The sequence below is a fragment of the Chelonoidis abingdonii genome, unplaced genomic scaffold (genome assembly GCF_003597395.2).
Source record: "Chelonoidis abingdonii isolate Lonesome George unplaced genomic scaffold, CheloAbing_2.0 scaffold0620, whole genome shotgun sequence".
Taxonomy (NCBI): Eukaryota; Metazoa; Chordata; order Testudines; family Testudinidae; genus Chelonoidis; species Chelonoidis abingdonii.
This window is the reverse complement of record NW_027424881.1, coordinates 69,129-82,384: the sequence shown is the minus strand read 5'-3', so window position 1 is coordinate 82,384 and position 13,256 is coordinate 69,129. Positions and strand designations below refer to the sequence as shown.

The window sequence follows — 13,256 nt, the reverse complement described above, 5'->3', positions numbered from 1 at the left end:
ACATAAACCTATTTATCTCTTTCTAAAACTTACTACTCTGATAAGAGGCTGGTTCCTTGATCTTTTTCACTCCGGCTGAAACTGAAACTGACTAAACAAAGGAAAACTTCCCTCCTTCCTTTTGAAACATCTTATTCCCCCATTGGTTCCTCTGGTCAGCTGTTAGCTAGGCTAGGTGAACTTCTTAACCCTTTACAGGTAAAAGAGGCATTAAGTCTTAACTATCTGTTTATGACACATAGGTAATCCACTTACCCAAGAGGTGATATCTAGGTGGATGTAAGAATTCTTCTGCCTACCTTCTAATGAAAAAGATGACAAAATGGTGGAATACAAGCATTATAATCAAAGACAGAAAGAAATAGCTATGTTAAGTTTAGAGAAGAGGAGATTAAGAGAGGCTGTGATAGCAGTCTTCAAATACTTCAAAAGGTTGCCATAAAGAGCTGGAAGAAAGTTGAGGGAAGGAGAAGAGGCAATGTGTTAAAACTCCAGCATAGCAGATTTAAATTAAATCCCATGAAAAATTTCCTAACTGTAAGAAGAGGAGGACAATGGAGCAGGTGGCCAGGGTAGTCATGGTAGTCAGGGTAGTCATGAAAGCTCCTTGAATAGAGGTTTTCTAAGGAAGTGTGGATAGCTATCAATCTTCAATGGCTAAGACACAACAAATCCTTCATCTTTGCAGAGGGATAGACTAGATGACTCTTCAGGTCCCTTCTAACCCTGTGGTCCTATGATTCTATGGTGTAAAATCCTACTGTAGACCCAGCCTTAGGCACACACAGTCTTTGCATCAATACAGAGGTAGCTGGGTGAAAATTAATGGGCTTGTGTTACAGAGAAGGTATGACTGGATAATCTAGTGGTCCCATCTGACATTAAACCATATGGATCTATCAATAAAGAAAGTAGAAAAGTAGAGCAGGCAAATATCTTTACTGTGTCTCATAACACACAGACAAGGGAACATTCAGTTACATTTCAAGTCTAAACATACAACACTGATAAAAGAAACTTGTTAACATAATGCATATTTGACCTGTGGAACTTCTTGCCACTGACATTATTGGGATGAAGAGCTGAGCTGCATGGGATACAAGTGGTTTGGCCATTGTACGCGGTGCTGGTGGCACGACCTTTAGTGAAGACTGTTTGACACCTTCAATAAGAAGACCTCAGTTTCAGTTGCTTATAAATTTGCCAAATTTTAGGCATTTGGACTGAAATTTCCCTAGCTGCACGTCTGCTTCCAGAAAAATTGTTTTTGACAGTTTCCAGAATAACAGTTCAGCTGACATCTCAATGGAAACTAGGAGAAAATTTGTCTTGTCCATGCTGATTTTTTTTTCTAATTGTTCCAGTGAGGAGCTCCCCTAGCACCTCCTTGCATTCCAGCAGATAAAAGTCAGATAACAGATCCCCAATTAAAAGCCACAGCTCTGAAATGCAAGAGGAAGAGGTGACAGTGCCTGTGCATTAACACACAGCTAACTCCTGACGTCTTTATTCAGTTCTGACTCCAAAGGTAGTTTTGTCTCATTGGGACTCAAACTAAATACGGGCCAAGGTTTCAGAATTCAGCCTTGTATTGTACATCTCCTAAAACCTTTCACCCTGAAGGATCCACTGTGCCACTGAAATGCAGACACTTTGGAGCCGCAGACCATCAGCTGGAATGGGCAGGGGTACATAGAGAAGAGTGACATTTTGGCCAAAGATACCGGAGCAAACTTTACACCTAAGGCAAGGACCTGGGAAGTTTAATGGCTGCACAGATTGAAAAAGACCACAGACTTACTCTCTATCCCATCATACCCATGTTGCACTCGGTTTGTCAAGAGGTGACCTCCTTAGAAAGTGATGGATACCTGTGAATTCCGAAACAGAAGTGTCATTTCTGGGAATCCCCTTCAAGTAGCCATGTCCAACATTTCTCTCACCCTGGCATCGGTAGCCGAGAGCCAACCCAGGGATTTGCAACATTTATAATATAGTTCTATGCAATCCCAGTGGGTTTTATTCGGCCTCTAGGGGAGAAGCAGCATCTAAATGGAAAGAGGTTGGAGACAAGCCTGTCTCCTCTTCTCTGCTAATTATCCAGCTTAAAGAGTAAACAGTAATTAAAGCAGCTTCTAAAAAGGAGATGAGAACTCTTTAATTCTGTGCTGAGACAGAGGGAACTTGGCTGTTTTCTATATTTGTGTATATTTGTGTATATTTAAAAAATAGAGTTGATAAGGAAGGAAACTTGGGATAATGCCTGGGGCACCATAGGGTCTGAAGCCCTGTGAATGCTCAGCAGGGATAGACAGACAGTAGACAGACAGATCTGCAGAGAGATGACTTTAGGGGACAAAAAGACTTGCTGTAAATACAGAGGGCTTTGGTATCACCAATCAGAAATTCTCATCAGTAACTATCATTACAATGTGCAGCACCTTTCACTGAAGAATCTTTAAAACTCCTATCAGAGGAAAGTCACTTTGAACATATCCCCATTGTACAAATTGGTAAACTGAGGCACAGGGAGACAGGACTTGGCAAAGGTCACACAGAGATTCAGTGGCAGGATTACAGGGAAAAAAAAAGACTTTCCTGCCTTAGCCAATCATTTTGTGATATGCCTCGGAAAGGCTGCATATCAGACCCTGAGTCTGTATGATCCTCTCATGGTGAGTCTGAGGTTTTCTGAACTTGCTGGCATTTGTGAGCTCCTGTCATAAACAGATAGTAGGAGTTAATGAAACAGAAGTACTTCATAACTCTTTTGACTGTAAAGGGTTAACAAGTTCAGTAAGCCTGGCTGTCACCTGACCGGAGAACCAATCAAAAGACAGGATACTTTCAAATCTTGAGGGAGGGAAGTTTCTGTGTGTGCTGTTAGTTTTTGGTGGTTGTTCACTCTGGGGGCTCAGAGGAACCAGACATGCAACCAGGTTTCTCTCCAATCTCCCTGATACAGGTTCTTATAGATTCCAAATAGTGAGTGCTAGATAGATAAAGCGAGTTAGGCTTATGTTTGTTTTCTTTATCTGCAAATGTGCATTTGGCTGAAAGGAATTTAATTGTGTATTTGGCTGGAAGGAGTTCAAATTTGTATTTTTGCTGAAAGGATTTTAATTTGTATTTGAATACTTAGGCTGGGAGGGTATTTCCAGTGCCTATAGCTAAAAGCCCTGTACCTATTCCATCTTAAATTTACAAAGATAATTTTTACTGTTTTTCTCTCTTTAATTAAAAGTTTCTTGTTTAAGAACCTGATTGTTTTCTTATTCTGGTGAGACGCCAGGGGACTGGGTCTGGATTCACCAGGGAATTGGTAGGGAGAAAGGAGGGAAGGGGGAGAAGAGAGGCTAATTTCCCTCTGTGTTAGGATTACCGTCTCTCTCAGGAGAGTCTGGGAGGGGGCAAAGAAGGAGGGAGGAAGGTGAATTGTCCTCTCTGTTTTGTGTTTCAAGGAGTTTGAATCACAGTGATCTTCCAGGGTAACCCAGGGAGGGGAAGTCTGGGATAGACAACGGTGGGGAAAGGGTTTACTTTCCTTGGGTTCCTCTGGGTCTTGGGGTCCCCCGGGGAAAAGGTTTGGGGACGCAGAGTGTACCAGGCAGTGGAATTCCTGGTTGGTGGCAGCGCTAACAGGTTCTAGGCTGGTAATCAAGCTTAGAGGAATTCATGCTGGTACCCCATCTCTGAACGCTAAGGTTCAGAGTGGGGAATTGTACCATGACAGCTCCCCACTCCCAGGAAGGATGAACTGTGGTGCCCACTTCTGCTCCCACTCAGACACCTGCCAACAAATCACAGTCACTGGGGTTACTTCGGGGAACAGACTTAGTAAAAGCAACACCAATAAATGTTCCTGGGGATAGTGCCTTGTCTTCCCCCCAAAGACGCATGGAAAAAGGGGCACCCTACAGGCAGGAGAGAGACTGGATAAGTGTTTGCACGCGGATTTGTTCTTGGCCTCTCTGTTCATTTCCTCCCAGTCTCTCCCCGGTGGAACTGAAATTCAATGTTTCCAGGTTCAGTCAGACTTCCCAGCACTGCCCTGGCTTCAGGACTTTTGGATTCCTATAGCTGAACTCTCTGCCTCCTCATCAGGCAAATCTGAGGTATTTCTCCTGTGCAGAGCACCCAAGCTTTTAAGTACTGAATGAGACTGAACAAATGTTCCTGCCTGTACTGAACAGGGATGCTGTATGCACCTATATTATCAAGTTACAAACACTCTGTAGCTGGAAACCATAGAGTTTGACCTTCATTGTAGCTATGGCAAAGGGTGCTAGGACTTGATTTATTTTTCTGTATCAATAGACTCACAGGGTTGAATGTCAGAAGGGACCATTAGATCATCCAGAATCACATCCTGTAATAACATGCACCATTACATCTCACCCATTTACCCCTCTATTATTACCAGGATGCAGGATTTTTTGCATCTAAACCATCCAAGACAAATGGCTATCCATCTTTTTTTGGAAAGCTCCAGTGAGGTGCTTCCACCACTCTCGAGGCATCTATTCCATTGTCATCTAATTTCAGTTTTATAGAAACATGTTAGAAAACTATGTACATGGTAATTGGGGTCATTCCATGTTATATAGTCCTAGATCTTTAAATGTACTGACTTATATTGTTAAAACAATTGGAAGAAGAGAGTGACTCTAGTAGTCTGCTTACCTATAGTGAGATAGAGCTGAACCATGTAACCAAATGGTTCCTGTTAAGGCTATATTCTGTTAATTCAAAGTCAAATGGAAATAATTATTGGATAAAATTGGGTGTAATAATATCCTTGGCACATATGTCTCTCTAATGTTAGTGGTAAACTGTCTACAAACTGCTGAATGTATAATTATGTTATTTTAATCCAGGAAGTTAATTACTGGTGATGTTTAGGAAATAGAATGTACTCAAAAGTGATTGTTTCCTGAAGACAGTTGTTGCTGCCAAGGAACTGTATAAAGGCTCCTGTGACCTGATCCTTTTACTTCAGATCTGCTTAAGTTTTCATCAGGGTAAGCTAGACACACAGATTGTGGTCTCTAGTTACACCCCAGATCTCCCTTGATATTGAATACCTTGACATTGGACAATAATCTATGGACTAAATTGAGAAGGACTCTTATGCAATCTGAAGCACACCATCTCTACTATGAAACTGAATTAAGTCTCTGGGGTATAATGATCTTTTAATGAATACTGTCCCTTCTGTTTTTTTCTAAATCTTAATTCAGTTAATAAGAATCAGCTGTAGTGTGTATGTTGGTAAGAATCAGAAATATTGCTGATCTGATCTGGGAGGTGGATGTGACAATGCTTTGAGGTTGATAGAAAATTTTTTAAGTATAGAATTATAGAATATTAGGGATTGAAGAGACCATCCGTAGATCTCTTTTCCAACCAGGCTCAAAGCAGGACCAATCTACCGAAATCACCCAGCTGTCAGGGCTTTGTCGAGCCGGGCCTTAAACCTCTAATATGATGAGTACCAACTTCACCACCCTCCGAGTGAAATACTTTTTCCTAATATCCAAACCTATAGACCTCTCCCACTCAACTTGAGATCATTGCTTTTTGTTCTGTTCTCTGCCACCTTTGAGAACAGCCTAGCTCTAACTTCTTTGGGAAACCCCCTTCAGCCAATTGAAAAGCTGTGTATGAAATCCCCCTCACTCTTCTCTTGTAGCAGAACCAAATAAGCCCAGTTCCCTCATCCTCTCCCATAAGTCATGTAGCTCAGCCTGTAATCATTTTATTGTCCTCCAATGGTGTCAAGGTTCCTTCTCCACTCTGAAATTTAGGGTACAGATGTGGGACCTGCATGGACCCTTCTAAGCTAATTAACTAGCTTAGATTGGTATTACTGCCACCATCCAGAATTTTCAGTGTCTGGATCGCTCCCTTTCCTCCCAAAACCTTCCCTCCTGGGTTGCCTTAGAGACTCCTTCACAATTCCCTGGTGAGTCCAGATCCAATCCCTTGATCTTAAAACAAGGAGAAATTAACCATCCCCCCTTCTTTCCCCACCAATCCTGGTGAGTCCAGATCCAATCCTCTGGATCTAAAAACAAGGATAACTCAATCAGATATTAAGAAAAAGGCTTATTAATAAAGAAAAGAAAGGTGAAAGAAAATCCTCTGGGAGAGATTAGCATACCAGCTACTCTCACAGACAACAGATTCAAAACACAGAGGATGTTCCCCTGGGCACAAATTAGTTACACACAACAAAATACCCCAATTTGATTCTACTTCTAATTGCATAAGACAGGTTACAAGAATATAACATAATCTTATTTATTCCTTTCTTAAAACTTACTACTCTGATAAGAGGCTGGTTCCTTGATCTTTTTCACTCCGGCTGAAACTGAAACTTTAAACAAAGGAAAAACTTCCCTCCTTCCTTTTGAAACATCTTGTTCCCCCATTGGTTCCTCTGGTCAGGTGTTAGCTAGGCTAGGTGAACTTTTTAACCCTTTACAAGTGAAAGAGGCTTTAACTCTTAACCATCTGTTCATGACAAATGGACTTTCTCCAGTTTGTCCACATCCTTTCTGTAGTGGGGGTGGGGCACCAAACTGGACATAATACTTCAGATCTGGCATCATCAGTTCCAAATGGAGGGGAATAATCATTTTCCTCATTCTGCTGGCAATGCTCCTTCTAATGCAGCTCAATATGCCTTTAGCCTTCTTGGTAACAAAGCACACTCTTGACTTATGGGCAGCTTCTCATCCACTGTAATCCCCGGGTTGTTTTCTGAAGAACTGCCACTTAGCCAGTTGATCTGCAGCCTGTAGGAATGCATGCAGGACTCTGCATTGCTCTTGTTGAACATCATCAGATTACTTTTGTCCATATCTGTCAATTTGTCTAGGTCACTGTGGATCATATCTCTACCCCCAAGGGTATCTACCTCTGCCCCAAGATTAGTGTCATCCACAAACTTGCTGAGGGTGAAATCCATCCCATCATCCAGATCATTAATGAATATGTTGAAGAAAACAAGCCCCATCACCGACCCAGGGGCACTCTGCTTGATATAATCATCATCATACTTGACTTTTCTATCTTGGTGGAAACCAAAAGCTGGGTTGCTGCAGGTGAATTGTATTTTGTTTTCTGTGTAATCAGCAAATCATTGTGAAAGCTGTTCTGTTGCTGGCTCGCAAAATCCAAGTGTTAGAATAACCACCCATTTGGGTCAGTTCCAGTCTTCGCAGTTTGCCCTAATTGGTTAATCTCACTGTGGGCCACCCTGGAACCCCAGGCACAGGATGCTAAAATAATTCTTTTACTTTAGAAAGCACAAGAAACAACCACATCCAGGTGAACACACCATGTCTTACTTCAGTGACCATGCGAACGATCATACTGGGTCAGACCAAAGATTTTTCTAGTTCAGTGTCCCGTCTTCTGACAGTGGCCATTCCAGGTGACACAGAGGGAATGAAGAGAACAGGTAATGTCCTCCAGTGCCTATTCCCAGCTTCTTGCAAACAGAGGCTAGGGACAACACCTCTGCCCCTCTTGTCTACTATCCGTTAATGGACTAATCCCCTATGAATATGTCTAGTTATTTTTGGAACCTTGTTATAGTATTGGCCTTCACAACATCTTCTTGCAAAGAGTTCCACAGACTAACTGTGAGCTGTGTGAAGAAGAACTTCCTTTTATTTGTTTTAAACCTGCTGCCCATTACTTTGATTTGGTGGCCCCTAGTTCTTATATTTTGAGAACAAGTGTCAAGGTTCCTTCCCAACTCTGAACTCTAGGGTACAGATGTGGGGACCTGCATGAGAACCTCTAAGCTTAATTACCAGTTTAGATCTGGTTTTGCTCCACCACTCAAATCATTTAAGAGTTATTTGGGAAACTCTGGCTCCCTCTCCTCAGAATATCTTCCTTCACCAATTCCCTGGTGAACACTGATCCAAACCCTTGGATCTTAAAACAAAGAGAAATTAACCATTCCCCCCATTCCTCACTCCCACCAATTCCTGGTGAGCCCAGATGCAACTCCCTTGGATCTTAAAACAAGGAAAAATCAATCAGGTTCTTAAAAATAAGGCTTTTAAGTAAAGAAAGAAAGGTAAAAATCATATCTGTAAAATCAGAATGGAAAATAACTATACAGGGTAATCAGATTCAAAGAACCCAGAGGAACCCCCACTAGCTTTAGTTTCACAGTTATAGCAAACAGAGGTAAAATCCTCTCAGCAAAAAGGAACATTTACAAGTTGAGAAAACAAAGATAAAACCAACACACCTTGCCTGGTTGTTACTTATAAGTTTGAAATATGAGAGACTGGTTCAGAAAGATTTGGAGAGCCTGGATTGATGTCCGGTCTCTCTTAATCCCAAGAGTGAACAACCCCAAAACAAAAAGCACACAAACACAAACCTTCCCCCACCAAGATTTGAAAGTATCTTGTCTCCTTATTGGTCCTTTGGGTCGGGTGTCAGCCAGGTTACCTGAGCTTCTTAACCCTTTACAGGTAAAAGGATTTTGGTGTCTCTGGCCAGGAGGGATTTTATAGTATTGTACACAGACTGTTACGTTCCCTTTATAGTTATGACAACAAGCAAATAACTTTTCCTTATTCACTTTCTTCACACCAGTCATAATTTTATATACATTGATCATATCCCCCCTTAGTCTCCTCTTTTCCAAGCTGAAAAGTCCTAGCCTCTTTAATCTCTACTCATATGGGACCCGGTCCAAACCCCTAATCATTTTAATTGCCCTTCTCTGAACTTTCTCTAATGCTAGTATATCTTTTTTGAGATGAGTAGGATTGGTCCTAGGACTGACCCTTGGGGAAGACCACTAGTTACCCCTCTATATTCTGAAAATTTACCATTTATTCCTACCCTTTGTTCCCTGTTTTTAACCAGTTCTCAGTCCATTAAAAGATCTTCCCTCTTAGCCCATGTCAACTTAATATACATAAGAGGGTTTGGTGAGGGACCTTGTCAAAGGCTTTCTGGAAATCTAAGTACACTATGCCAACTGGATCCTCCTTGTCCACATGTTTGTTGACCTCTTGAAAGAACTCTAATAGATTAGTAAGACATGATTTCCCTTTCCAGAACCATGTTGACATTTGCCCAACAGTGTATGTTCTTCTATGTGTCTGACAGTTTCATTCTTTAGAATTGTTTCAACTTATTTGCCTGGCACTGATGTTAGACTTACCGGTCTATAATTGCTGGCATCATCTCTAGAGCCCTCTTTAAATATGGGCATTACATTAGCTATCTTTCAATCATTGGGTATAGAAGCTGATTTAATGGACAGGTTACAAACCATAGATAATAGTTCTACAAATTCACATTTGAGTTCTTTCAGAACTCTTGCTTGAATTCCATCTGGTCCCGGTGACCTGCTACTGTTAAGTTTATCAGTTAATTCCAAAGCCTCCTCTAGTGACACTTCAATCTGTGACAGTTCCTCAGATTTGTCACCTACAAAACCGGCTCAGGTTTGGGAATCTCCCTAACATCCTCAGCCGTGAAGATTGAAGCAAAGAATCCATTTAGTTTCTTCACAATGACTTTATCATCTTTAAGTTCTCCTATTGTATCTCGATCATCAAGGGGCCCCACTGGTTATTTAGGAGGCTTCCTGCTTCTGATGTACTTAAAAAACATTTTGTTATTATCTTTTGAGTTTTTGGCTAGCTTTTCTTCAAACAATTTTTTGGCTTTCTCTTATTCCTTTTTTACACTTAATTTGGCATTGTTTATGCTCCTTTATATTTACCTCACTAAGATCTGATTTCCATTTTTTTAAAGATGCCTGTTTATCTCTCATTGCTTCTTTTACATGATTATTAAGCCATGGTGGCTCTTTTTTAGCTCTTTTACTGTTTTTTTTTTAATTTGGCATATACATTTAAGATGGATCTCTATTATGTTGTCTTTGAAAAGTGTCCGTTCAGCTTGCAGGGATTTCACTCTAGTCACTGTATCTTTTAATAGTTGTTTCACAGAGTGAAATAGATTTATTTGAGGGTTGGATCCCATTAGGAACTGGGTGTCTGGGTGCTGGAAAGAGGTAACTTGTTGAGCTGTTCCCAGTTAAGTCTGCAGCTTTGGGGGTGTGGCCCAGGCCCTGGGTCCATGATGCAGCAGGCTGGCATGTCTGGCTCGACAAGACAGGGTTCTGGAGTCCCAAGCTGTCAGGGAAAACTGCCTCAGGGGTAATTTCAGCACATCTGGTGACAGTCCCAGGGTGATCTCTGTGACCGATCCATCACATATATATTACAATTTTAATTCTAAATGGTGTTCCTTAAGTGACTTTCCACAAAATGTCAGGACATGTTTGTATTAGAGCTGAGTGGGTTTAACATTCATTTACATTTCTTTCTTTCATATAGGAATTAGATACATTTCTTCTGCCACAAAACTAGACGGTTAGAGTGGCAACGCTTAACAAAGTCTGAAATGGCTCCCGTACACCTGCACGTGGGGAGAGTAGAGGTGAAAACAATACAGTTACTGACAAGGGGAAGGGAAAAGAGAAGCGAGCAACTGAAGTGAGGCCTTTGTGGGGAAGAGGCACAGCACTGAAGGAGCCTTGGTGGAAGAGCCAGGGCAAGGGGTGGTTGCAGAGGTCCAGCTTCGGCAATTAAAAAGGGGCAAACCAGTGAATTATACATGGGCTGATTCCCCAGATTGCCATGCTGGCATAGAACAATAAGTTCATAAAAAGGTTTAATGTCTCTCTGACTGTCCAGGAATTGATTCAGAAAAGAGGGCCCAGCACCATGTTACCAGCCATCTCTGCAGAGAGCCTGAGTACCAGGATAAAAAAATTAGGTCCCTTTATGAGTAAAAAGCTTGAGCAGCCTGTCCCGGATCTGTTTTGTCCTCACACCATAGAGGATGGGGTGAAGCAAGGGGGGCACCAGAAGGTACACATTGGCAATGAGAACAAGGACATGTAGGGGCACTTTGTGGCCAAACCGGTGTGTGAGAGAGGAGAAGAATTCTGGAAGGTAGAAAGATAATATGCAACAAAGGTGGGAACCACAGGTCCCAAAAGTTTTCAGCCGGGAGTCCTTTGTGGGGAGGTTGAAGATGGCCCTGAGGATTTGGATATAGGACACGGTGATAAAAGGCACATCCAGACCAATCACAGAGAATACCACAAAGAGGCCATAGTAACTACTGACGCGGGTGTCGGCACAGGCCAGCTTCACCACGGTTATGTGCTCACAAAAGGAGTGGGGGATGATGTTGGTTCTGCAATATGGCCACTGCCTCACTAGGAAGGGATAGAGCAGTGTGAGCATGCCGCTGCACAGAACCAAGGCCAGGTCGGTCTTGGCCACAACACAATTTGTCAGGATGGTGGAATGTCTCAGGGGATCACAGATGGCCACGTAGCGATCCAAAGCCAAGGCCACCAAGATTCCAGACTCCATCGCTGAGAAGCAGTGAATGAAGTACATCTGGGTGAGGCAGGCACTGAAATTGATCTCCCTGGAATTGAACCAGAAGATGCTCAGCATTTTAGGCACAGTGGCCGTGGACAGGACCAGGTCAGTGATGGACAGCATGCAGAGGAAATAGTACATGGGCCCATGGAGGCTCTGCTCCATCTTTATGATGAATAGAATAGTGATGTTCCCCAAGATGGCTATAGCATACAGGGTGAAGAAGGGGATGGAGATCCAGACATGGGCTGCCTCCAGTCCAGGAATGCCCATCAGGATGAAGGTGGAGGGGTTGGTGAAGTTGGTTGTGTTGGAATCTGACATGGAGTAGGGGAGAAGGTGTCCAAATCTGAGGCACAAGGATGTCACCTGCGTGTACCGTACATTCCCCTGACTTCCTGTAATTGCCCAGGCTCTAGGGTGTTGGTCGCAGTTCTAATGCCTGAATGGAGAGACAATATAAGACAGTATATGTGCTACTGGAGCCTATTCTCATGGGTGAAGCAGATTGGTCGCTCGTGAAGCACTGAAAAATAACATTACAAATATTTAGAGAAATGAACTATGAACAACAACCCATCTAATGCCAATTCAATACTTTATGATACTCCATGCATCAATAATTCCTACATGGCAGCGTGGAGGAACCTTAAGAGGCAGCAGTGGGAAACACAAGTCTGGGACTTTAAAGACATCACTTAAATATCCATGGTTGGTAAAGCTAAGGATCACCAAAAATGAGGTTATTAAGTATATTGAGAAGAAAAGGAATCTTAGAAAAAATGTAGGGGAATTCCTGTGTTTTAAATATAAACTATTAAAAAATGAAGGTAAAGATTAAAAAAAAAGATTTGAAAGGATTAGGAAGCAATGGAAAAGCTAGTCTTGGATTAGTTCAAGAAAAAAATTCTAAGAATATAAAGAATGCTAGTCAATGACAAGGTTTATGCAAAACCAGTCTTGTCAAGCAATCCTGAAATCATTCTTTTGTTTGGGTGAACATTTGGTTTATCAAGGGAACTGTGCATATGCAATAATATTTGATTTTTCTATTTCATTTTAATTTATGAAGGAAAAAGAGTGATGTTAAATAATTAACACTCTACAATATCCTTGGAGCACACCTAAAATCGATCGAAGACTAGCTGAGTGAGAGAGCTCAGAAAGGACTTGCAGTGACTGGGGCTTTTTCTAGTGGGGTTCTGCAGGGATCAGTTCTGGGCCTGATGTTATTCAATATTTTCATCACTGACCTGAAAGGATATAGAAAACCAGTGCAGATAAAATTTGTGGACGACCCAAAGATTGGCAGAGTGCTGAAAATGAGGAAGATAGGTAAGGTGACCAGATAGAAAGTGTAAAAAATCGAAACTAGGTGGTGGGAAATAGGCTCCTATACAAGAAGAAGCCCCATATTTTGGACTGTCTTTAAAAACTTTGTGCACCTGATCACCCTAAGGACAGGGCAGCCATATCAATTCATCTGGAGCAATGGTAAGAAAATTTACATTGTAAATGCATTAATACAGTCCAATGCAATCTTGTCCTCTCAGAAGAGGGTAGCCGTCCTGACCCACAGCCTGGGTACTAGATTATGCAGTGCAATGACCCTGGCAAGGATTTAGAGGTCATTGTTTAAAACCAACTCAAAAGGACAAAAGGACTGATGCAATCCTCGGAGGCATAAAACGGGGAGTGGTGAATTTTAGCAGGGGATGGATTTTACCTCTGTAGATGGGGAAACCAAATGCATCCAGTTCTGGGGTCCACATTTTAAAAGGATGTTGGAAGATTGGAGAGGGT

General features: G+C 41.9%; 1 protein-coding gene across 1 annotated transcript; it reads right to left on the bottom strand.

The window, feature by feature from the left end:
• Window positions 1–10,829: 10,829 nt before the first annotated feature.
• LOC116832392 (olfactory receptor 52E8-like) lies at window positions 10,830–11,813 on the bottom strand. The gene has a single exon (XM_032793087.2). It carries the CDS (start codon window positions 11,775–11,777, stop codon window positions 10,830–10,832), a length of 948 nt encoding a protein of 315 aa, XP_032648978.1. The 5' UTR covers window positions 11,778–11,813.
• Between the last annotated feature and the right edge of the window lie 1,443 nt (window positions 11,814–13,256).